Genomic DNA, 26,305 nt, shown 5'->3' with positions numbered 1-26,305 from the left:
CCGGTTCGCATCCTGCAGCTGGCAGAGGAATCCTACTCCATTGGGCCCCTGAGCAAGGCCCTTCACCCCAGCTGCTCCAGGGGTGCTGTATAAATGTCTGACCCTGGGCTCTGACCCCCAGCTTCTCTCCCTGTCTGTGTGTCTCCTGGAGAGCAAGCTGGGGTCTGGGAAAAGACACATTCCTGATGCAAGAGACTGTATAGGTAAATAAAGCAACATTATTATTATTATTATTATTATTAATAGTTCAGACAGGTAGGAGGTGCCAAGCCACGCAGAACTTTATAGGTGAGCATGAGGATTTTAATGTCCACACAGAATTTCACAGGAAGCCAGTGCAAGGACTCCAGGACAGGAGTAATGTGAACACTTGCACTAGACCTGCTCAGGATTCTGGCTGCTGAATTTTGGACAGACTGCAGTTTGTTCAGAGCAGATTTAGATACCCCAGCGAGTAGAGCATGACAGTAGTCAATTCGAGAGAACACAAATGTGTCGCTCAGCTTTTCCGCTACAATCAGAGACTGAGGTGGGAGGTGGGAGAATGATGTTTTTACAGCATTCTGCACGTGAGGGTCAAAAGTCAAGCCAGGAAAAAAATACCACCCCTAAACTCATCATTTAGAAATAAAATTCAAGCCTGGGGCCTCCCAGAGACACGATTACCTCCCTGTCTGTCCACAGCTGACGGGAGGAGCAGAGAAGCGAGGCTTCGGCCTTGTTGTAGTGAAAATGAAGGAAACTGTGAGTCACCCTGTGTCCGAGTTAGGCAATAAGATGGAATGATGCAATCGGAGCATGTAGAGACAGCCCCTTCAGTGCCAGTATTTGATGTCATGGATTTGAGTATTTCAGCATAAAAATGATCATTGAGCTGACAACTGCTTTGCATATTTCAAATGACACAGTTTCACCTGGGAGAGACTAGGTGCAAACCCATCTGGGACTTCGGGAGTCAGGATGTGCCCCCACTGCGCACTGCTCTCCAAGAATGAACAGAGCAGAAAGAAAAAAGAACGTCCTGTCATCTCATGGGGCTACTGTACATGCCAAAGAGACCTTGAAATACAATGACTTTAACACTGACAGTTTTTAAGGACTCACCACCTGTGTACATTTATTCAGTTATTTGTCTAATTGGAAAAACAAAAGTTCCCATTCAAACGCGGGCCGTAGTTGTAAAGTTCATAAATAATAATAATAATAATACCGTAAGTGTGATGCGGTAGTGTTTCAATGTTGTTGTGCAGATTTGTCATTAATTACTCAGGCCACCTTAGCACACAGTCCCCCTAACGAAACACAGTGTATAATCCAATTTCCTGGCGCTTTTCCCTGTCTGTGTATTTGTTTCTGATGAAACAGTACAGCAGTGGTCTTTTACCCTGCCCGATCTAACCTTTCTCAATAGGTAGAAACTTATTGAAAGTATTGAAAGGCAGGTTGAAACTTCACACGTCTTTGAAAGGCTTATTAATTTAACGCAGGTAGAATCCAAAACTCTTTAATTACTTCAGCTTTACAAAATGTTGACACAGTTCACGGGAGGGCGTGACGGGATCGTGGAGTGCCCCCCCACGCGTGTGACGGAGGGGAGGATCAGAGTTCCTGAAGAGACTGACACGACACGACAGCTGTCCCGGGAAGTCCTCAATACCTGCGCGGCACGGAGAGCGACTGAAGAGGCAGTGAAAAGTGCAATATCCACGCGTGGAGCCCGCGTGAGTGGAGCAGTAGCAGCGCGGCTTGTGGTTCTAACACCGGGGACAATTCTTGGCGCAGGCTCAATTCGCCAGCTGCGAGAGGAGGAAAAACAAAACCCCGTGGAACCACAAGACGAGTCACGCCGAGTTCGCACAGGCGTGTCTCTCACCCGGTCCGACAGCTTGAGGGCGTCAGCTCGCCGGAGGGAGGGGCAGGACTTCCGCTGCCCAGTGTACTGTGACATCATCGCAAAGACTTCTTGAACAGGGCTGTTACCCTGGCAACGGAAGCTGATTGAGACAGAACTCGATTGCGGCACTTTTCACCGTTCGCACAGCAGTGAGCTCATCACTGAATCACTGACTCCCCATTGACCCCCTTGTAGAGATACACACCCTCTTTCAGTGTTACTGTACTGTATGAACCCCTCTCTCGCAGTGCAGTGTTAATGTACTGGAGTGTCCAGTCAGTGTGTCTGTATGAACCCCTCTCTCTCAGTGCAGTGTTAATGTACTGGAGTGTCCAGTCAGTCAGTGTGTCTGTATGAACCCCTCTCTCTCAGTGCAGTGTTAATGTACTGGAGTGTCCAGTCAGTCAGTGTGTCTGTATGAACCCCTCTCTCGCAGTGCAGTGTTAATGTACTGGAGTGTCCAGTCAGTGTGTCTGTATGAACCCCTCTCTCGCAGTGCAGTGTTAATGTACTGGAGTGTCCAGTCAGTCAGTGTGTCTGTATGAACCCCTCTCTCTCAGTGCAGTGTTAATGTACTGGAGTGTCCAGTCAGTGTGTCTGTATGAACCCCTCTCTCTCAGTGCAGTGTTAATGTACTGGAGTGTCCAGTCAGTCAGTGTGTCTGTATGAACCCCTCTCTCTCAGTGCAGTGTTAATGTACTGGAGTGTCCAGTCAGTCAGTGTGTCTGTATGAACCCCTCTCTCTCATTTCAGTGTTAATGTACTGGAGTGTCCAGTCAGTGTGTCTGTATGAACCCCTCTCTCTCAGTGCAGTGTTAATGTACTGGAGTGTCCAGTCAGTCAGTGTGTCTGTATGAACCCCTCTCTCTCAGTGCAGTGTTAATGTACTGGAGTGTCCAGTCAGTCAGTGTGTCTGTATGAACCCCTCTCTCTCAGTGCAGTGTTAATGTACTGGAGTGTCCAGTCAGTCAGTGTGTCTGTATGAACCCCTCTCTCTCAGTGCAGTGTTAATGTACTGGAGTGTCCAGTCAGTCAGTGTGTCTGTATGAACCCCTCTCTCTCAGTGCAGTGTTAGATTAGACAGGAACACTCCTGTGTTCCTTCAGAGTTTCTCAGGAATGGAGCTCCAGTCAGTTTGCAGGGGCTCATCATGCCACAGTCCTGTTGAACCAGTCCGACTCAGCAGTGATGCAACTGTCACATTCCTGCCTGTGCCTGTCAGGGTGAGACACGCCCCGTGCCTCAACCCCCTGTCAGAGTGTCAGAGTGAGACACAGCCTGCTCCTCACCCCACTGTCAGAGTGTCAGAGTGAGACACAGCCTGCTCCTCACCCCGCTGTCAGAGTGTCAGAGTGAGACACAGCCTGCTCCTCACCCCGCTGTCAGAGTGTCAGAGTGAGACACAGCCTGCTCCTCACCCCCCTGTCAGAGTGTCAGAGTGAGACACAGCCTGCTCCTCACCCTGCTGTCAGAGTGTCAGAGTGAGACACAGCCTGCTCCTCACCCCACTGTCAGAGTGAGACACAGCCTGCTCCTCACCCCACTGTCAGAGTGTCAGAGTGAGACACAGCCTGCTCCTCACCCCACTGTCAGAGTGAGACACAGCCTGCTCCTCACCCCACTGTCAGAGTGTCAGAGTGAGACACAGCCTGCTCCTCACCCCACTGTCAGAGTGTCAGAGTGAGACAGCACGCTCCTCACCCCACTGTCAGAGTGTCAGAGTGAGACACAGCCTGCTCCTCACCCCACTGTCAGAGTGTCAGAGTGAGACAGCACGCTCCTCACCCCGCTGTCAGAGTGTCAGAGTGAGACACAGCCTGCTCCTCACCCCGCTGTCAGAGTGTCAGAGTGAGACACAGCCTGCTCCTCACCCCACTGTCAGAGTGTCAGAGTGAGACACAGCCTGCTCCTCACCCCTCTGTCAGCTCCCTCCTGGGCTCATTCGGACTGGGCTGGAGTCCGAAGGGCCCGGTGCTAGTTCTGAGCTCAGAGCTCTCTCTCTCTGTCAGAGTCACTCGTTTGGCCTGGGCTGGAGTCCGAAGGGCCCAGTGCCAGTTCTGACCACACCAGGCTCAGCTCTGATCACCAGATCGAGAGTGTCCACGTGTGACACACCAGTGAGTGCCCCGTCCCACCGAGGAGGAGGAGGAGGAGGAAGAGGGCAGGGCTGCGGGCGGGTGTGCTCTCTCCAGGGACCCAGAGGTGGACTGGGGAAGGAGCCGGGGGTCTGTGTGAGACAGAGAGCGGGAATCTAACAGTGTACTGACAGCTCCTGCTGCCCTCTGACAGCGCAGAGCGGATTCTCCTCTCCCTGTCTGTGAGTGAGGGTGAGTGTGTATGTGTGAGGGTGAGTGTGTATGTGTGAGTGTGTGTGAGAGTGTGTGCTAGAGTGTGTATGAGTGTGTGAGTGTGTATGTGTGAGCGTGTGCGAAAGTCTGTGAGAGTGTGCTAGAGTGTGTGTGAGACTGTATGAGTGAGCGTGTGTGAGTGTGTGAGAGTATGTGTGAGTGTGTGCTAGAGTGTGTATGAGTGAGCGTGTGTGTATGTGTGAGTGTGTGAGAGTGTGTGAATGAGTGTGTATGTGTGAGTGTGCGTGAGTGTGCGAAAGTCTGTGAGAGTGTGCTAGAGTGTGTGTGAGACTGTATGAGTGAGCATGTGTGAGTGTGCGAGAGTGTGTGCCAGAGTGTGTATGTGTGAGCGTGTATGTATGAGTGTGCGAGAGTGTGTGCTAAAGTGTGTATGAGTGAGCATGTGTGAGTGTGCGAGAGTGTGTGTGTATCTGTGAGCATGTGTGAGTGTGTGAGAGTGTGTGAGAATGTTTATGAGTGAGCGTGTGTGTATCTGTGAGCATGTGTGAGTGTGCGAGAGTGTGTCAGAGTGTGCTAGAGTGTGTGTGTGAGAGTGTGCGAGAGTCTGTGAGAGTGTGCTAGAGTGTATATGAGTGAGCGTGTCTGAGTGTGCGAAAGTCTGTGAGAGTGTGCTAGAGTGTGTGTGTGAGACTGTATGAGTGAGCGTTTGTGAGTGTGCGAGAGTGTGTGAGTGTGCAAGTGTGCGAGAGTGTGTGCTAGAGTGTGTATGAGTGAGTGTGTGTGAGTGTGTGAGCGTGTGAGAGTGTGTGCTAGAGTGTGTATGAGTGAGCATGTGTGAGTGTGTGAGCGTGTGTGAGTGTGCTAGAGTGTGTATGAGTGAGTGTGTGTGAGTGTGCGAGAGTGTGTGAGTGTGCAAGTGTGCGAGAGTGTGTGCTAGAGTGTGTATGAGTGTGTGTGTGTGTGAGTGTGTGAGCGTGTGAGAGTGTGTATGAGTGAGCGTGTGTGTATGAGTGAGTGTGTGAGAGTGTGAGGGTGTGTGAATGTGTGACAGAGTGAGTGTATATGATTGTGCTTGTGAATGTGAATGTGAGAGTGTGAGTATATGTGTATGAGAGTGTGTAAGAGTGATTGTGTGTGAATCTTTTGAATGTATGTGTAAGTGTGAGAGTCTGTGAATGTTTGAATGTGTGTGAGTGTAATTGTGTGAGTGTGCATATGAGAGTGTTTAGAAATATGAGTGTGAGTGTGTCAGTGTGTGAGTACAGTGTACACTTCAGTCTACACTCCCAGTACAGTCTACACTCCCTATAGTACTGAACCTCACTACACTCACTATACTGATCTCACTATAGTGCTGTCACACACTATACTGAACCTCACTACACTCACTATACTAATCTCACTATAGTGCTGTAACACAATGTACTGAACCTCACTACACTCACTATACTAATCTCACTATAGTGCTCTAATACACTGTACTGAACCTCACTACACTCACTATACTAATCTCACTATAGTGCTGTAACACAATGTACTGAACCTCACTACACTCACTATACTAATCTCACTATAGTGCTGTAATACACTGTACTGAACCTCACTACACTCACTATACTGATCTCACTATAGTGCACACTGTACTGAACACACTGTACTGAATCTCACTACACTCACTATACTAATCTCACTATAGTAATGTCACACACTGTACTGAACCTCACTACACTCACTATACTGATCTCACTCACTGTACTGAACCTCACTACACTCACTATACTGATCTCACTATAGTGCTGTAATACACTGTACTGAACCTCACTACACTCACTATAGTAATGTCACACACTGTACTGAACCTCACTACACTCACTATACTGATCCCACTCACTGTACTGAACCTCACTACACTCACTATAGTACTGTTTTCTCGCTTCTCTTTTGAGTTTGGAATAGACCTTTTACTTGTTCTTTTGTAGCCTACGCATGCTGATGCAGCTACCCACCTGAACTAATCTCACTGTAGTATGGTAAGACAGTGTACTGACCCTCTCTATTCTATACTCCATTAGTATAGTATTGTAGGGTATAGCAGAGTATACTATTTGTAGTACTATTGCACAAAAGCAATGCAGGGCACTAACATTAACGCAGTGACATTACAGTATGAACAAAAGTGAGCTATGACCATATTGACATGTTTAACAGTGCAGCTGTACTGCAGCGTACTTTTGCTAAACTACACACTGTAGTTCTCTTACGCCTGTGAGCTACATCAGCAGCCCTGGGTGTCATCGAACTGAGCCACTCTGCACAGAGCTGCACCTCCTGATTCTGTACCACTAGAAAAGCAAACAAGATTCCGCAACTCTGACAGGACAGTTTGTGAACTTTTCACCACTGAGAAGTGAAAGAATAGAATCCCCAGAGCAGTGTGATACTACCCCACCCCCAACTCCATCACCCCCGCCTTCCGGTCTCTCGCAGCGCACAACCTCTGATACATTTCACTCCTCTACAAGATTTCCTCTCTGCCTCTCACTTCCTCTCTCTCAGTGCAGTGTTAATGTACTGGAGTGTCCAGTCAGTGTGTCAGTATGAACCCCTCTCTCTCAGTGCAGTGTTAATGTACTGGAGTGTCCAGTCAGTCAGTGTGTCTGTATGAACCCCTCTCTCTCAGTGCAGTGTTAATGTACTGGAGTGTCCAGTCAGTCAGTGTGTCTGTATGAACCCCTCTCTCTCAGTGCAGTGTTAATGTACTGGAGTGTCCAGTCAGTCAGTGTGTCTGTATGAACCCCTCTCTCTCAGTGCAGTGTTAATGTACTGGAGTGTCCAGTCAGTCAGTGTGTCTGTATGAACCCCTCTCTCTCAGTGCAGTGTTAATGTACTGGAGTGTCCAGTCAGTCAGTGTGTCTGTATGAACCCCTCTCTCTCAGTGCAGTGTTAATGTACTGGAGTGTCCAGTCAGTGTGTCTGTATGAACCCCTCTCTCTCAGTGCAGTGTTAATGTACTGGAGTGTCCAGTCAGTGTGTCTGTATGAACCCCTCTCTCTCAGTGCAGTGTTAATGTACTGGAGTGTCCAGTCAGTCAGGGTGTCTGTATGAACCCCTCTCTCTCAGTGCAGTGTTAATGTACTGGAGTGTCCAGTCAGTCAGGGTGTCTGTATGAACCCCTCTCTCTCAGTGCAGTGTTAATGTACTGGAGTGTCCAGTCAGTCAGGGTGTCTGTATGAACTCCTCTCTCTCAGTGCAGTGTTAATGTACTGGAGTGTCCAGTCAGTCAGTGTGTCTGTATGAACCCCTCTCTCTCAGTGCAGTGTTAATGTACTGGAGTGTCCAGTCAGTGTGTCTGTATGAACCCCTCTCTCTCAGTGCAGTGTTAATGTACTGGAGTGTCCAGTCAGTGTGTCTGTATGAACCCCTCTCTCTCAGTGCAGTGTTCATGTACTGGAGTGTCCAGTCAGTGTGTCTGTATGAACCCCTCTCTCTCAGTGCAGTGTTAATGTACTGGAGTGTCCAGTCAGTGTGTCTGTATGAACCCCTCTCTCTCAGTGCAGTGTTAATGTACTGGAGTGTCCAGTCAGTGTGTCTGTATGAACCCCTCTCTCTCAGTGCAGTGTTAATGTACTGGAGTGTCCAGTCAGTCAGTGTGTCTGTATTAACCCCTCTCTCTCAGTGCAGTGTTAATGTACTGGAGTGTCCAGTCAGTGTGTCTGTATTAACCCCTCTCTCTCAGTGCAGTGTTAATGAACGTTTTTATGTAAATGACATTAGGGGCTATGGTTTATATTCAGGGAGCAGGGAGAGAGAGGGAGGGAGGGGCGAGAGAGGGAGGGAGGGGACAGGGGGAGAGGCTGGGGGAGTGTTTCATGCCTTCTTGAAACATTCCTTCCCCTCTCAGCGCTCACATAGTTCTGGGACTGCCTGACGGTCTTTAAATACCATCTGCAGCGACTCAGAGAGAGCAAGCAGGACCGGCAGGGCGAGAGCAGGAGAAAGACAAACGAAAAAGGCAAACAAGAGGCGCTTGTTTAGGAACACAAATTGTACTCTGCTTCTGTCAGACTTAAAACTTTATTTCTGGTGCACTTCCAGAAAGAAGATCAAGGCAGAAAAGGTAAGTTTGTATCGTAACTCCTAGTGTGTGTGAGGAGAGTGTGGCTGTATCTCCTTTTTTTCAGTACCAGTGACAGTGTCCTAGGCAGCAGTGTGTCTTGGTGTTGTGACTCTAGTGTGAGAGAGGAGAGTGTGGGTGTTATACTGTTGCAGGAGCAGTGACAGAGCCCTGAGCAGCAGTGTGTCTTGGTGTTGTGACTCTAGTGTGAGAGAGGAGAGTGTTGGTGTTATACTGTTGCAGGAGCAGTGACAGAGCCCTGAGCAGCAGTGTGTCTTGGTGTTGTGACTCTAGTGTGAGAGAGGAGAGTGTGGGTGTTATACTGTTGCAGGAGCAGTGACAGAGCTCTGAGCAGCAGTGTGTCTTGGTGTTGTGACTCTAGTGTGAGAGAGGAGAGTGTGGGTGTTATACTGTTGCAGGAGCAGTGACAGAGCCCTGAGCAGCAGTGTGTCTTGGTGTTGTGACTCTAGTGTGAGAGAGGAGTGTGGGTGTTATACTGTTGCAGGAGCAGTGACAGAGCCCTGAGCAGCAGTGTGTCTTGGTGTTGTGACTCTAGTGTGAGAGAGGAGAGTGTGGGTGTTATACTGTTGCAGGAGCAGTGACAGAGCCCTGAGCAGCAGTGTGTCTTGGTGTTGTGACTCTAGTGTGAGAGAGGAGTGTGGGTGTTATACTGTTGCAGGAGCAGTGACAGAGCCCTGAGCAGCAGTGTGTCTTGGTGTTGTGACTCTAGTGTGAGAGAGGAGTGTGGGTGTTATACTGTTGCAGGAGCAGTGACAGAGCCCTGAGCAGCAGTGTGTCTTGGTGTTGTGACTCTAGTGTGAGAGAGGAGTGTGGGTGTTATACTGTTGCAGGAGCAGTGACAGAGCTCTGAGCAGCAGTGTGTCTTGGTGTTGTGACTCTAGTGTGAGAGAGGAGAGTGTGGGTGTTATACTGTTGCAGGAGCAGTGACAGAGCCCTGAGCAGCAGTGTGTCTTGGTGTTGTGACTCTAGTGTGAGAGAGGAGTGTGGGTGTTATACTGTTGCAGGAGCAGTGACAGAGCTCTGAGCAGCAGTGTGTCTTGGTGTTGTGACTCTAGTGTGAGAGAGGAGAGTGTGGGTGTTATACTGTTGCAGGAGCAGTGACAGAGCTCTGAGCAGCAGTGTGTCTTGGTGTTGTGACTCTAGTGTGAGAGAGGAGAGTGTGGGTGTTATACTGTTGCAGGAGCAGTGACAGAGCCCTGAGCAGCAGTGTGTCTTGGTGTTGTGACTCTAGTGTGAGAGAGGAGAGTGTGGGTGTTATACTGTTGCAGGAGCAGTGACAGAGTCCTGAGCAGCAGTGTGTCTTGGTGTTGTGACTCTAGTGAGAGAGAGGAGTGTGGGTGTTATACTGTTGCAGGAGCAGTGACAGAGCCCTGAGCAGCAGTGTGTCTTGGTGTTGTGACTCTAGTGTGAGAGAGGAGAGTGTGGGTGTTATACTGTTGCAGGAGCAGTGACAGAGTCCTGAGCAGCAGTGTGTCTTGGTGTTGTGACTCTAGTGTGAGAGAGGAGAGTGTGGGTGTTATACTGTTGCAGGAGCAGTGACAGAGTCCTGAGCAGCAGTGTGTCTTGGTGTTGTGACTCTAGTGTGAGAGAGGAGTGTGGGTGTTATACTGTTGCAGGAGCAGTGACAGAGTCCTGAGCAGCAGTGTGTCTTGGTGTTGTGACTCTAGTGTGAGAGAGGAGAGTGTTGGTGTTATACTGTTGCAGGAGCAGTGACAGAGCTCTGAGCAGCAGTGTGTCTTGGTGTTGTGACTCTAGTGTGAGAGAGGAGAGTGTTGGTGTTATACTGTTATAGTAGCATAATACTGTACAGGGTGTGATACAGCAGAGTCAATGTAGCATAATACTGTACAGGGTGTAATATAGCAGAGTGCAATATAGTTTAATACTCTACATGGTATTATATAGCAGAGTCAGTAGAGTTTAATACTGTACAGGGTGTGATTTACCAGAGTGCAGTATAGGTTAATACTGTACAGGTTGTTATATAGCAGAGTCAATATAGTTTATTACTGTACAGGGTGTGATATAGCAGAGTGCCATATACAGTAGGTTAATAATGTACAGTGTGTGATACAGCAGAGTCAATGTAGCATAATACTGTACAGGTTGTGATATAGCAGAGCCAATATAGTTTATTACTGTACAGGGTGTGATATAGCAGAGTGCAGTATAGGTTAATACTGTACAGGTTGTTATATAGCAGAGTCAATATAGTTTATTACTGTACAGGGTGTGATATAGCAGAGTGCCATATACAGTAGGTTAATAATGTACAGTGTGTGATACAGCAGAGTCAATGTAGCATAATACTGTACAGGTTGTGATATAGCAGAGCCAATATAGTTTATTACTGTACAGGGTGTGATAAAGCAGAGTACAGTATAGTTTATTACTGTACAGGGTGTGATATAGCAGAGTGCCATATACTGTGGGTTAATACTCTACAGTGTGTGATATAGCAGAGTCAATGTAGCATAATACTGTACAGGTTGTGATATAGCAGAGTCAATATAGTTTATTACTGTAAGGTGTGATATAGCAGAGTACAGTATAGTTTATTACTGTACAGGGTATGATATAGCAGAGTATAATATAGGTTAATACTGTACAGTGTGTGATATACAGTAACAGAGTCAGTGTAGCATAATAATCTACATGGTGTGATATAGCAGAGTACAGTAGTTTAATACTGTACAGGGTGTGATAATAATAATAATAATTATAATAAACTTGAATTTATATAGTGGCTTTAAAGGTGGCTTCTCAAAACAACAATAAATAAGCAGAATACACAAGATAAAACAAAATTACAATACACAGAGGAGACGCTGGATGGTGGTACTAAGTATAGTAGGAGCAGAGGGGTGAAGAATGGAACCAGTTCAGTAAGGGCTCTTCTGAAGAAGAAGGTTTTGAGTCTGGATTTGAAGGAGTTTAGAGAAGGTGACTCTCTGATATCCTTGGGCAGAGAGTTCCAGAGCTTGGGGGCATCACAGGAGAAGGCCCTGTCGCCCATACAATGTAGACGGGCTTGGGGGACAGTAAGGAGACCAGAATTAGAAGAGAGACGGTTGCGAGGTGGGGAGTAGGGCAATAATAGTTCAGACAGGTACTGAGGTGCCAAGCCATGCAGAGCCTTATAGGTGAGCATGAGGGTTTTAAAGTCCACACGGAATTTGACCGGAAGCCAATGCAGGGACTCCAGGATAGGAGTAATGTGATCATTTGCACTAGACCTGGTCGGGATTCTGGCTGATGAATTTTGGACATACTGCAGTTTGTTCAATGCCAGTAGAGCATTCCAGCAGCCAATTCAAGAGAACAAAAATGTGTTGATCAGCTTTTCACCCACAGTTCGTGATAGCATAGGGCGTAGTCTAGCGATATTTCTGAGGAGAAAAAAAAATGTTTTGACAATATGCTGCACATGTGGGATAGCAGAGTCGATATAGTTTAATACTGTACAGGGCGTGATATAACAGAGTACAATATAGTCTAATACTGTACAGGGTGTGATATAACAGAGTACAATATAGTTTAATACTGTACAGGGTGTGATATAGCAGAGTACAGTATAGTTTAATACTGTACAGGGTGTGATATAGCAGAGTCGATAGAGTTTAATACTGTACAGGGTGTGATATAACAGAGTACAATATAGTTTAATACTGTACAGGGTGTGATATAGCAGAGTCGATATAGTTTAATACTGTACAGGGTGTGATATAGCAGAGTACAGTATATTCTAATACTGTACAGGGTGTGATATAGCAGAGTCGATAGAGTTTAATACTGTACAGGGTGTGATATAGCAGAGTACAGTATATTCTAATACTGTACAGGGTGTGATATAGCAGAGTCGATAGAGTTTAATACTGTACAGGGTGTGATATAGCAGAGTACAGTATAGTTTAATACTGTACAGGGTGTGATACAGCAGAGTACAGTATAGTCTAATACTGTACAGGGTGTGATATAGCAGAGTCGATATAGTTTAATACTGTACAGGGTGTGATATAGCAGAGTACAGTATATTCTAATACTGTACAGGGTGTGATATAGCAGAGTCGATAGAGTTTAATACTGTACAGGGTGTGATATAGCAGAGTACAGTATAGTCTAATACTGTACATGGTGTGATATAGCAGAGTCGATAGAGTTTAATACTGTACAGGGTACGATATTGCTGAGTCGATATAGTTTAATACTGTACAGGGTGTGATATAGCAGAGTACAGTATAGTCTAATACTGTACATGGTATGATATAGCAGAGTACAGTATAGTCTAATACTGTACAGGGTGTGATATAGCAGAGTACAGTATAGTTTAATACTGTACATGGTATGATATAGCAGAGTACAGTATAGTTTAATACTGTACAGGGTGTGATACAGCAGAGTACAGTATAGTCTAATACTGTACAGGGTGTGATATAGCAGAGTCGATAGAGTTTAATACTGTACAGGGTGTGATATAGCAGAGTACAGTATAGTCTAATACTGTACAGGGTGTGATATAGCAGAGTACAGTATAGTTTAATACTGTACATGGTATGATATAGCAGAGTACAGTATAGTTTAATACTGTACAGGGTGTGATACAGCAGAGTACAGTATAGTCTAATACTGTACAGGGTGTGATATAGCAGAGTCGATAGAGTTTAATACTGTACAGGGTACGATATTGCTGAGTCGATATAGTTTAATACTGTACAGGGTGTGATATAGCAGAGTACAGTATAGTTTAATACTGTACAGGGTGTGATACAGCAGAGTACAGTATAGTCTAATACTGTACAGGGTGTGATATAGCAGAGTCAATAGAGTTTAATACTGTACAGAGTGTGATATAGCAGAGTCGATAGAGTCTAATACTGTACAGGGTGTGATATAGCAGAGTACAGTATAGTCTAATACTGTACAGGGTGTGATATAGCAGAGTCGATAGAGTTTAATACTGTACAGGGTGTGATATAGCAGAGTACAGTATAGTCTAATACTGTACAGGGTGTGATACAGCAGAGTCGATAGAGTTTAATACTGTACAGGGTGTGATATAGCAGAGTACAGTATATTCTAATACTGTACAGGGTGTGATATAGCAGAGTCGATAGAGTTTAATACTGTACAGGGTGTGATATAGCAGAGTACAGTATAGTCTAATACTGTACATGGTGTGATATAGCAGAGTCGATAGAGTTTAATACTGTACAGGGTACGATATTGCTGAGTCGATATAGTTTAATACTGTACAGGGTGTGATATAGCAGAGTACAGTATAGTCTAATACTGTACATGGTATGATATAGCAGAGTACAGTATAGTCTAATACTGTACAGGGTGTGATATAGCAGAGTACAGTATAGTTTAATACTGTACATGGTATGATATAGCAGAGTACAGTATAGTTTAATACTGTACAGGGTGTGATACAGCAGAGTACAGTATAGTCTAATACTGTACAGGGTGTGATATAGCAGAGTCGATAGAGTTTAATACTGTACAGGGTGTGATATAGCAGAGTACAGTATAGTCTAATACTGTACATGGTGTGATATAGCAGAGTCGATAGAGTTTAATACTGTACAGGGTACGATATTGCTGAGTCGATATAGTTTAATACTGTACAGGGTGTGATATAGCAGAGTACAGTATAGTTTAATACTGTACAGGGTGTGATACAGCAGAGTACAGTATAGTCTAATACTGTACAGGGTGTGATATAGCAGAGTCAATAGAGTTTAATACTGTACAGAGTGTGATATAGCAGAGTCGATAGAGTCTAATACTGTACAGGGTGTGATATAGCAGAGTACAGTATAGTCTAATACTGTACAGGGTGTGATATAGCAGAGTCGATAGAGTTTAATACTGTACAGGGTGTGATATAGCAGAGTCGATAGAGTTTAATACTGTACAGGGTGTGATATAGCAGAGTCAATAGAGTTTAATACTGTACAGAGTGTGATATAGCAGAGTCGATAGAGTCTAATACTGTACAGGGTGTGATATAGCAGAGTACAGTATAGTCTAATACTGTACAGGGTGTGATATAGCAGAGTCGATAGAGTTTAATACTGTACAGGGTGTGATATAGCAGAGTACAGTATAGTCTAATACTGTACAGGGTGTGATACAGCAGAGTCGATAGAGTTTAATACTGTACAGGGTGTGATATAGCAGAGTACAGTATAGTCTAATACTGTACAGGGTGTGATACAGCAGAGTCGATAGAGTTTAATACTGTACAGGGTGTGATATAGCAGAGTACAGTATATTCTAATACTGTACAGGGTGTGATATAGCAGAGTCGATAGAGTTTAATACTGTACAGGGTGTGATATAGCAGAGTACAGTATAGTCTAATACTGTACAGGGTGTGATACAGCAGAGTGAAGTGAGCCAGAGCTCTGCGTGTGGCAGTTAAAATGAGCCCCCGATCATCCTCTGCTGATGTTCTTATTAACACAAAACAGTTAAACACAACACAGGCACAGCTGGATCGGCTCCTCAAGTCAAATAGCTACCAAGGAGCGGCGGGCGAGAGGGAGTCCCCCGCCTGGGGCCCGCGCTGCGCTGCGCTGCAGACTCAGGGGCCAGCAGGAAGAGGCAGGGAGGGAGAACTGATGACCTGGCAGCTCGCAGCTCCTGCACGGGTTTCGACACCACCGACTTCCCTGGGTGAGGCGCAGGTCATGTGTGTGTGTGTGAGAGTGTGTGTGTGAGAGTGTGTGTGTGTGTGCGTGTGTGTGAGAGTTTGTGTGTGTGAGTGTGTGTGTGTGCGCGCGTGCATGTGAGAGTGTGTGTGTGCGTGTCTGTGTGTGTGAGTGTGTGTGTGTGACTGTGTGAGAGTGTGTGTGTGTGCGTCTGTGTGTGTGAGTGTGTGTGCGTGTGTGTGCGTGTGTGTGTGTGTGAGAGTGTGTGTGTGACTGTGTGAGAGTGTGTGTGTGTGTGAGTGCGAGCGTGTGTGTGTGTGTGTGTTGAGCCCCTGGGAGGGACCGGCGCCTCGCTGGAGGTCTCTGCCTGCTGCTCTCCTGGGCGGGGGCAGACGAGCCCGGGAGGTGGAGATCGGGTCAGCGAGAGCCCTTCCTGCCGCCTGGCTGCAGGATTCGGAACCGGAGCGCTGGCCTGTCCGCCGGACGGCCCTGACGTCGCCGATGTCGCGGGAGAGAGGAATCCATTGCGACTTCGCCTCCGAGAAATGGGCTCCCACTGTCGTACAGGTCCTTACGTTTTCTCAGGGGAAGAGCGTGTTTGTGCTCGTTATGTTAAGCACTAATACATTAAGCTGTAAAGCAGTGACAGAGCAGTAAAAGGTGTTACGGTCTGTGGACTGGTGTTAGTGTGCTGTTAGTGGTGCTCTCGGTACGGTCCAGGCTCACTCCTGTGGATACTCCTGAAGAAGGAGAAGGCAGCACTGTGTAGCAACGAAACAGTAGCAAAGTCGTAAGACATGCAATAGTTCAATAACAGTGGGCCTGGGGATTGTATACCGAAGGTGTGTTGGGTCAGTGATCATTTCAGTCAGGTTCTGGAAGTGTTCAGACTCCACCTGACTTTACTGAAGTTGTGCTGGGACAATGATCGCTTCAGTCAGGTTCTGGAAGTGTTCAGACTTCACCTTGACTTTACTGAAGGTGTGTTGGGTCAGTGATCATTTTAGTCAGGTTCTGAAGTGTAGAAACTCCACCTGAATTTACTGAAGGTGTGTTGGGACAATGATCGTTTCAGTCAGGTTCTGGAAGTGTTCAGACTTCACCTGACTTTACTGTGGATGTGTTGGGTCAGTGATCGTTTCAGTCAGGTTCTGGAAGTGTTCAGACTTCACCTTGACTTTACTTAAGGTGTGTTGGGACAATGATCGCTTCAGTCAGGTTCTGGAAGTGTTCAGACTTCACCTTGACTTTACTGTGGATGTGTTGGGTCAGTGATCGTTTCAGTCAGGTTCTGGAAGTGTTCAGACTTCACCTTGACTTTACTGAAGATGTGTTGGGTCAGTGATCGTTTCAGTCAGGTTCTGGAAGTGTTCAGACTTCACCTTGACTTTACTGAAGATGTGTTGGGTCAGTGATCATTTTAGTCAGGTTCTGGAAGTGTTCAGACTCCACCTGACTTTACTGTAGGTGTGTTGGGACAATGATCATTTCAGTCAGGTTCTGGAAGTGTTCAGACTTCACCTGACTTTACTGTGGATGTGTTGGGTCAGTGATCGTTTCAGTCAGGTTCTGGAAGTGTTCAGACTTCACCTTGACTTTACTGAAGGTGTGTTGGGACAATGATCGCTTCAGTCAGGTTCTGGAAGTGTTCAGACTTCACCTTCACTTTACTGTGGATGTGTTGGGTCAGTGATCGCTTCAGTCAGGTTCTGGATGTGCAGAAACTCCACCTGACTTTACTGTAGATGTGTTGATAACAGTCACAGAATCTCACACTAACTCACCTGTCCCGCTGGAGTCTGCACTGAAGCTCCTGGCAGCGGTGGGTCCGAATGGCTGCTGAGGCAGGGTGGGATCAGACTCAGGGGGGTGGTCAGGAATACCAGCATCACACCCAGGCACAATTTAACATAGTGCCTTTTGGAAGGAGCTGACAAGCACCAGGGAAGGAATGACTGGGTGTGAAAATCAGAATAAACCCAGAAGGGCAGACCGATGGGCTCAACCCGCGGGCTGACACTGTGGTTCCCCTTTGGCCTGTGTGATTGTGACGTTTATTTATACACTGCAGAAATATGTCCTCCAGCTAGAACACGCGTATTTCTGCTGCATTCCTGGGATACCCTGCATGGCAGCAAGTCAGACATCTGTTGGCCTCAACCTCCCTTAACCTCCCTAATAGTGCTGGAAGAAACTATGAGGCAACTCCATAAATCCAATCAGTATACTAACCCCTCTCTCTCAGTGCAGTGTTAATGTACTGGAGTGTCCAGTCAGTCAGTGTGTCTGTATGAACCCCTCTCTCTCAGTGCAGTGTTAATGTACTGGAGTGTCCAGTCAGTCAGTGTGTCTGTATGAACCCCTCTCTCTCAGTGCAGTGTTAATGTACTGGAGTGTCCAGTCAGTCAGTGTGTCTGTATGAACCCCTCTCTCTCAGTGCAGTGTTAATGTACTGGAGTGTCCAGTCAGTGTGTCTGTATGAACCCCTCTCTCTCAGTGCAGTGTTAATGTACTGGAGTGTCCAGTCAGTCAGTGTGTCTGTATGAACCCCTCTCTCTCAGTGCAGTGTTAATGTACTGGAGTGTCCAGTCAGTGTGTCTGTATGAACCCCTCTCTCTCAGTGCAGTGTTAATGGACTGGAGTGTCCAGTCAGTCAGTGTGTCTGTATGAACCCCTCTCTCTCAGTGCAGTGTTAATGTACTGGAGTGTCCAGGCAGTCTGTATTATTATTTCTCTCACTATGGGTATGCTTTGATTATGAGACACACTGTTCTGGGACCTTTCCCGGTTCACTTTATCTCACTCTCACATATTTCTTTCGTCTCTCTCCAATTGCCAACAGGAGGCCACAAGCATTTCGTTGTTTTCCCTAGAAAAACAGATTTTACTGAAGTGGAACAGGGTGAGCAGAGCAGTGCTGCCAACACAAACATGATGGAGAGGGAGGGGAGAGGAGAGAGAGAGGAGAGAGGAGACAGGGGCTGGGAGGAATGTGGGAGAGGAGAGAGAGTGGAGAGAGGAGAGAGGGGAGGGAGCAGACAGGGGCTGGGTGGGACGTGGGAGTGAGAGAGGAGAGAGAGGGGAGAGAGTTGAGAGAGGGGGGAGAGAGAGAGAGAGAGTGCACTTCCTACTGCACTGTGACAGATACTCTGGGATTAGAGAAACATTCTTCCCCAGATTCAGAAATCTAATCCCAGAGTTCCCACACCTGCCAGAATCACAACGGGTCCCAATCCTACTGGGAGAGGGAGGAGGGAACTCAGTTGAACTGGCAGCCCAGTATGTGATCTCCTGTCACAGCCTGAGGAACAGTGAGTCCGTCTCCCAATAATGCTCCAGCCGCCTACAGTATATGTCAATATTTTATAATATGTCTTTGTTGTAAATGTCTGTAACATGTCTGTAGATTTGATTTTACTTTTATTTTTTGTTTTGTTTAATGTGAATTTCATTACTTTCATTTGCTTTGGCGACACTGATTGTACCCATCGGTCATGCTAATAAAGCACCTTGAGTTGAACTGAAAAGAGAGGAGAGAGAGGGAGAGAAAGGAGAGAGAGTGGAAAGGGGAGAGAGATGAGAGAAGAGAGGGGAACAAGGAGAGAGGAGAGAAGAGAGAGGGGAGAGAGGAGAAGGAAATTAGGAGAGAGGGAGAGGAGCAGGAGCGACTAACTGTGAAAGGATGAGCTAGAGACAGAAGAGGGTGTCTGTGAGGAAGAGAGAATCACTGAACACCGACCTGTCAGGACCTCCTCTGCAGGAATCACTGAACACTGACCTCTCAGGACCTCCTCTGTGAGAGTCACTGAACACTGCTCTGTCAGGACCTTTGCAGAAATCGCTGAACACTGTTCTGTCAGGACCTCCTCTGTGACAATCACTGAATCTGTTCCTGTCGTGAACTCTGTGGGGATCACTGAACACTGCTCTGTCAGGAACTGTGGGAATCACCAAAATCACCTTTACCAGTCATGGCCTCCTAATAACCCCCCTCTCTGAACTGGCCTCATCACTCTGCTCTCCTCCCCACTGAGAGCTGGAGTGTGTGAGTGGACTGGAGCATCATCACACTGGGGGGGTGGAGGGGATCCCCATTACTATAATGGGCTTTGAGTGGGGTGTCCACAGAAGTGGGACATCACTGTACATCGTTCGCTAAATCGCTGAACTCTGCTCCCGTCGTGACCTCTGTGCGAATCGCTGAACTCTGCTCCCGTCGTGACCTCTGTGCGAATCGCTGAACTCTGCTCCCGTCATGACCTCTGTGCGAATCGCTGAACTCTGTGGGAATCGCTGAGCTCTGCTCCTGTTGTTTCCTCTGTGCGAATCATCGTGACCTCTGTACGAATCGCTGAACTCTGCTCCCATCGTGACCTCTTCTCTCGCAATGGTGACTCACACAGGCCTCAGTGTTGCACGACCAGTCCCTGAGTTAGCACTGCCCTACTGAACGCTTCTTCAGACACGCGCTGGAAATCCTTTAAATAGCACCTCACTGACAGGGTAGCTCAAGGCTGAGATTCACACTTCTTGTGTAGAAACTGATGGGAGGACTTACTGACACAGTCTCTGACCACACTGACTCACTGACATCACGTGACGTAGTTGCTCTGTCTCTCAGTGCAGTGTTAATGTACTGGAGTGTCCAGTCAGTCAGTGTGTCTGTATGAACCCCTCTCTCTCAGTGCAGTGTTAATGTACTGGAGTGTCCAGTCAGTGTGTCTGTATGAACCCCTCTCTCTCAGTGCAGTGTTAATGTACTGGAGTGTCCAGTCAGTCAGTGTGTCTGTATGAACCCCTCTCTCTCAGTGCAGTGTTAATGTACTGGAGTGTCCAGTCAGTCAGTGTGTCTGTATGAACCCCTCTCTCTCAGTGCAGTGTTAATGTACTGGAGTGTCCAGTCAGTGTGTCTGTATTAACCCCTCTCTCTCAGTGCAGTGATAATATACAGTATCCCACTGTCACTTAATATGTATTTTTCTCCCTGTGTTCTCCCAGAATGCCGTTGGAGGGAGCCTCAGTGCGGGACCGCTCTGCAGTGGGACGATGGCCGGCTGTCACTCTGGGCAGGGGGGAGGAGCCTGTCCAGGGGGCGGGGCAACAGCAGGAGGAGGCGGGGTCAGGGGGCCGTCGCAGGTGGTATCACAGGCTGTGTCCCTGCATCCGCGCCAGGAAGACAGACACGGCTGAGGTCACCGAGACCGCCACCACCGACGACACCGAGAAGCCCTCCATCCCTCACACCGGGGGCACGGAACTGGACGGTAATACCCAGACTGGGGCCGCGGGGTGGCGCAGAGGTCAACGCTGGGGCCCTGGGTTCGATTCCCGACCTGGGGTGCTGTGTGTGTGGTCTCCCCATGGTCACATGGGCTCATTCTGGGAGAACTGGCCCTACTTTGTGTGTGTCTGGTGTGTGTGTGTGTGTGTGTGAGAGTGTGTGAGTTTGTGTCTGATGTGAGCGTGTGTCTGGTCTGAGTGTGTGTTTCTGTGTCTGGTGTGAGTGTGTGTCTGAGTGTGTGTTTCTGTGTCTGGTGTGAGTGTGTGTCTGAGTGTGTGCTGTGTCTGATGTGAGTGTGTGTCTGAGTGTGTGCTGTGTCTGATGTGAGTGTGTGTCTGAGTGTGTGCTGTGTCTGATGTGAGTGTGAGGTGTGAGTATAGTCTGAGTGAGTGTCTGTGTCTCAGTGTGTGTGTGTCTGGTGTGAGTGTGTGGTGTGTATGTCTCTGTGTCTGGTGTGAGTGTGACTGGTGCAAGTGTGTATCTGTGTCCTGTGATAGATTGGTGTCCTGTCCAGGGTGTGTGTGTGTGTGTCCTGTGATGGACAGGTGTCCTGTCCAGGGTGTGTGTGTCCTGTGATGGACTGGTGTCCTGTCCAGGGTGTGTGTGTGTGTCCTGTGATGGGCTGGTGTCCTGTCCAGGGTGTGTGTGTGTGTGTCCTGTGATGGACAGGTGTCCTGTCCAGGGTGTGTGTGTCCTGTGATGGACTGGTGTCCTGTCCAGGGTATGTGTGTGTGTCCTGTGATGGGCTGGTGTCCTGTCCAGGGTGTGTGTGTGTTTCCTGTGATGGGCTGGTGTCCTGTCCAGGGTGTGTGTGTGTGTCCTGTGATGGACAGGTGTCCTGTCCAGGGTGTGTGTGTGTGTGTCCTGTGATGGGCTGGTGTCCTGTCCAGGGTGTGTGTGTGTGTCCTGTGATGGGCTGGTGTCCTGTCCAGGGTGTGTGTGTGTCCTGTGATGGACAGGTGTCCTGTCCAGGGTGTGTGTGTGTGTGTCCTGTGATGTACTGGTGTCCTGTACAGGGTGTGTGTGTGTTTCCTGTGATGGACAGGTGTCCTGTACAGGGTGTGTGTGTGTGTCCTGTGATGGGCTGGTGTCCTGTCCAGGGTGTGTGTGTGTGTCCTGTGATGGGCTGGTGTCCTGTCCAGGGTGTGTGTGTGTGTCCTGTGATGGACTGGTGTCCTGTCCAGGGTGTGTGTGTGTGTCCTGTGATGGGCTGGTGTCCTGTCCAGGGTGTGTGTGTGTCCTGTGATGGACAGGTGTCCTGTCCAGGGTGTGTGTGTGTGTGTGTGTGTGTCCTGTGATGGACTGGTGTCCTGTCCAGGGTGTGTGTGTGTTTCCTGTGATGGACAGGTGTCCTGTCCAGGGTGTGTGTGTGTGTGTCCTGTGATGGGCTGGTGTCCTGTCCAGGGTGTGTGTGTGTCCTGTGATGGACAGGTGTCCTGTCCAGGGTGTGTGTGTGTGTCCTGTGATGGACTGGTGTCCTCTCCAGGCGGTACCCTGCCGTGTGCCCAGTTGCTTGCTGGGATAGGCTCCGGCTCCCCTGTGGCTCTGTACTGGAAGATGCAGTTAGAAAGTGATGGATGGGAGTGCGGACCGCCTGTCTGTCTCTGCACCGGGGAAACCGTCAGTGTGTCAACTCCCCCCTCTCTCTCTGGTGTAGAGCTGACGTTGTCCGTGGTGTCAGTGGACCTGCTGAAGTCCCCCTCGGGTCAGAACCGCAAGGAGCACCACACCAATCTGTACCACAGTGATGACCTCATCATTCGCCGGGGACAGACCTTCCAGATCCTCCTCACCCTGTCTCGACCTTTCACCCCCGGCACAGACAAGCTCTTCCTGGAGCTCAAGACCGGTCAGTGCTCTCCACTGTCACTATTGTTGTTAACGCTTATTATTGTTATTGCTGTTCATGGGCTGGTAGTAATTAATGTGCAGTGTTACAAGCACTGGTGCTGCTGTAACCACAGCCATAGTGACTGCTTCCCCTGCTGTGGCTAAATACAATACTGTTACTACTGCTATACTACTGGGACTGCTTCTATACTGCTATTACTGCTGCTTTACTACTGGGACTGCTTCTATACTGCTATTACTATTACCAGCCGGTGTGCCAGCACCACAGCTAACAGTCCTGCTGCTATTACTGTCACTACTGTTACTGCTGCTATTACTGTCACTACTGTTACTGCTGCTTTACTGTTACTGTTGGTATTACTGTCACTACTGTTACTGCTGCTTTACTGTTACTGCTGCTATTACTGTCAGTACTGTTACTGTTGCTATTACTGTCAGTACTGTTACTGCTGCTATTACTGTCACTACTGTTACTGCTGCTATTACTGTCACTACTGTTACTGCTGCTTTACTGTTACTGCTGCTATTACTGTCACTACTGTTACTGTTGCTATTACTGTCAGTACTGTTACTGCTGCCAGCACCACAGCTAACAGTCCTACTGCTATTACTGTCAGTACTGTTACTGCTGCTATTACTGTCACTACTGTTACTGCTGCTTTACTGTTACTGCTGCTATTACTGTCACTACTGTTACTGCTGCTTTACTGTCACTACTGTTACTGTCACTACTGTTACTGCTGCCAGCACCACAGCTAACAGTCCTGCTGCTATTACTGTCAGTACTGTTACTACTGCTTTACTACTGTTACTGTTGCTAGCGCCACAGCTAACAGTCCTACTGCTATTACTGTCACTACTGTTACTGCTGCTTTACTGTTACTGCTGCTATTACTGTCACTACTGTTACTGCTGCTTTACTGTTACTACTGCTATTACTGTCACTACTGTTACTGCTGCTAGCGCCATAGCTAACAGTCCTGCTGCTATTACTGTCACTACTGTTACTGCTGCTATTACTGTCACTACTGTTACTGCTGCTTTACTGTTACTGCTGCTATTACTGTCACTACTGTTACTGCTGCTTTACTGTCACTACTGCTATTACTGTCACTACTGTTACTGCTGCCAGCACCACAGCTAACAGTCCTGCTGCTATTACTGTCAGTACTGTTACTACTGCTTTACTACTGTTACTGTTGCTAGCGCCACAGCTAACAGTCCTACTGCTATTACTGTCACTACTGTTACTGCTGCTTTACTGTTACTGCTGCTATTACTGTCACTACTGTTACTGCTGCTTTACTGTTACTACTGCTATTACTGTCACTACTGTTACTGCTGCTAGCGCCATAGCTAACAGTCCTGCTGCTATTACTGTCACTACTGTTACTGCTGCTTTACTGTTACTACTGTTACTGCTGCTTTACTGTTACTGCTGCTATTACTGTCACTACTGTTACTGCTGCTAGCGCCATAGCTAACAGTCCTGCTGCTATTAGTCAGTACTGTTACTGCTGCTTTACTACCATTACTGCTGCTGTTACTGTCAGTACTGTTACTGCTGCTTTACTACTGTTACTGCTGCTATTAACAGCTGCTGTTAATACTTTTACTGCTGTTTTAACACTGGTACTTCTCCTAATACTGTCAATGCTACCAACACTAATGCCGATAGTACTCCAGTATTACTGCTACTTTACTACTGTTACTGCTGCTAACAATACTGCTGCTGTTAATATCATTGCTGCTGTTAATACTTTTACTGCTGCTTTAACACTGGTACCTCTCCTAATACTGTTACTGCTACTAACACTACTGCTGGTAGTACTCCACTATTACTGCTACTTTACTACTGCTGGTACTGCTGAGGCGGTGTGAGCTGCTGGACCTCCTTGTGGCTGCTCGCTCAGCTGCAGTCGCTGGCCCTGTGAGGCTCAAGGCTGGGCCGCGTGCGACTCGGACACAGAGACCAGACGGGCCGCTCCCCCTCCTCCCGGCCCAGAGTCCCGATCGGCTCTGCAGGCGTCTCCTGGCAGGGAGACTGGGGCAGAGACCGGAGAGGGAGCGTGAGCGCGTGTGTGCACGTGTGTGTTTTGCTTTTCTGTTTGCTCACTGTTGTCATGGTAACGGCGGGGAGGTCAAGAGGTCATGGGTTCCTGGCGCTGGACCGGCTTCTGCTGAGAAGCAGAAGATCTGTGGAGACTTACTCTGAGCGTGGTTCAACAGTATGAACAGTATTTATAGACTCAGGGACACCAGATTCCCTTATAAAAGCCCATTAACAGCCCAGTGAGATCAGGGTGAGAGAACAGTACAGTACAGTGAGATCAGGGTGAGAGTACAGCCCAGTGTGATCAGGGTGAGAGAACAGTACAGCCCAGTGTGATCAGGGTAGGAGTACAGTACAGTACAGTGAGATCACGGGGGGAGTACAGCCCAGTGAGATCAGGGTGAGAGAACAGTACAGTATAGTGAGATCAGGGTGAGAGAACAGTACAGCCCAGTGTGATCAGGGTGAGAGAATAGTACAGTACAGTGAGATCAGGGTGAGAGAACAGTACAGTACAGTGAGATCAGGGTGGGAGATCAGGGTGAGAGAACAGTACAGTACAGTGAGATCAGGGGGGAGTACAGTACAGTGAGATCAGGGTGAGAGAACAGTACAGTACAGTGAGATCAGGGTGAGAGTACAGTACAGTACAGTGAGATCAGGGTGAGAGAATAGTACAGTACAGTGAGATCAGGGTGGGAGATCAGGGTGAGAGTACAGTACAGTACAGTGAGATCAGGGTGAGAGAACAGTACAGTACAGTGAGATCAGGGTGAGAGAACAGTAAAGCCCAGTGAGATCAGGGTGAGAGTACAGTACAGTACAGTGAGATCAGGGTGAGAGTACAGTACAGTACAGTAAAGCCCAGTGAGATCAGGGTGGAGTCTGCACTGTGCTCTATTCCACTTCTATGTCCTCCGCTCCCTGATCAGTGAGACCTGTCCCCCTGTGTACCTCGCCCTCAGACCCCTCCGTCAGGGTGTCGGCCCTCTGATCAGCACAGAGCAGCAAACACTCCCTCCTCTGCTCTCCCTGCTGCTCCGGTGGGCTCGGGACACTGGCAGGGCAATGGGGGGCTCAGCTCCAGGCCTGCGCGAGCGCCCGCCCCCAGATCCCTGAGCTGGCGGGACACTGCTGGGTGACAGATGTCTCGCCGTCTGTCTGGGATCCAGTTACCAGCCGGCACCTCCTGCTCTGACACAGACACTATTTATAGAGCTCAGCTCCTCACAGGGCCACGTCCACAGTCACCAACCCCCTGCCAGTTTCCTCCTGCGTCCTTCCCCTCTCTCTCAGTGCAGTGTTAATGTACTGGAGTGTCCAGTCAGTCAGTGTGTCTGTATGAACCCCTCTCTCTCAGTGCAGTGTTAATGTACTGGAGTGTCCAGTCAGTCAGTGTGTCTGTATGAACCCCTCTCTCTCAGTGCAGTGTTAATGTACTGGAGTGTCCAGTCAGTCAGTGTGTCTGTATGAACCCCTCTCTCTCAGTGCAGTGTTAATGTACTGGAGTGTCCAGTCAGTCAGTGTGTCTGTATGAACCCCTCTCTCTCAGTGCAGTGTTAATGTACTGGAGTGTCCAGTCAGTCAGTGTGTCTGTATGAACCCCTCTCTCTCAGTGCAGTGTTAATGTACTGGAGTGTCCAGTCAGTCAGTGTGTCTGTATGACCCCCTCTCTCTCAGTGCAGTGTTAATGTACTGGAGTGTCCAGTCAGTCAGTGTGTCTGTATGAACCCCTCTCTCTCAGTGCAGTGTTCATGTACTGGAGTGTCCAGTCAGTGTGTCTGTATGAACCCCTCTCTCTCAGTGCAGTGTTAATGTACTGGAGTGTCCAGTCAGTCAGTGTGTCTGTATGAACCCCTCTCTCTCAGTGCAGTGTTAATGTACTGGAGTGTCCAGTCAGTGTGTCTGTATGAACCCCTCTCTCTCAGTGCAGTGTTAATGTACTGGAGTGTCCAGGCAGTATCTGTATCAACGAGACTGAACTAGGCTGAAAGTACTCCTTCTGAAACTGATTGTGAAAATGTAAGGAATATTTATTATCAGTGGAAGAATGCAAATTCCTGCAGCTCTGTTTTGCGTGTTTTCCCTGTCAGTCCAGCCTGATTGTGATCCTGCTGCCTCCCTTA

The 26,305-nt window shown here is 48.1% G+C and overlaps 1 protein-coding gene across 1 annotated transcript in view; it reads left to right on the top strand.

Annotated features, from left to right (window-relative positions):
* The first annotated feature begins 8,110 nt into the window (after nt 1-8,110).
* LOC138238387 (protein-glutamine gamma-glutamyltransferase K-like) overlaps nt 8,111-26,305 on the top strand; it is a 38,366-nt gene continuing 20,171 nt past the window's right edge. Inside the window, 3 exon segments of the mRNA XM_069188819.1 lie at nt 8,111-8,320; nt 19,993-20,258; nt 21,933-22,124. Of these exon segments, the coding sequence (XP_069044920.1) occupies nt 19,994-20,258; nt 21,933-22,124 (457 nt within the window). The 5' untranslated portion in view covers nt 8,111-8,320; nt 19,993.

The sequence above is a fragment of the Lepisosteus oculatus genome, chromosome 4 (assembly GCF_040954835.1).
Source record: "Lepisosteus oculatus isolate fLepOcu1 chromosome 4, fLepOcu1.hap2, whole genome shotgun sequence".
NCBI lineage: Eukaryota > Metazoa > Chordata > Actinopteri > Semionotiformes > Lepisosteidae > Lepisosteus > Lepisosteus oculatus.
The sequence above is the reverse complement of the archived record's forward strand: the minus strand, read 5'-3'. Positions and strand labels throughout refer to the sequence as shown.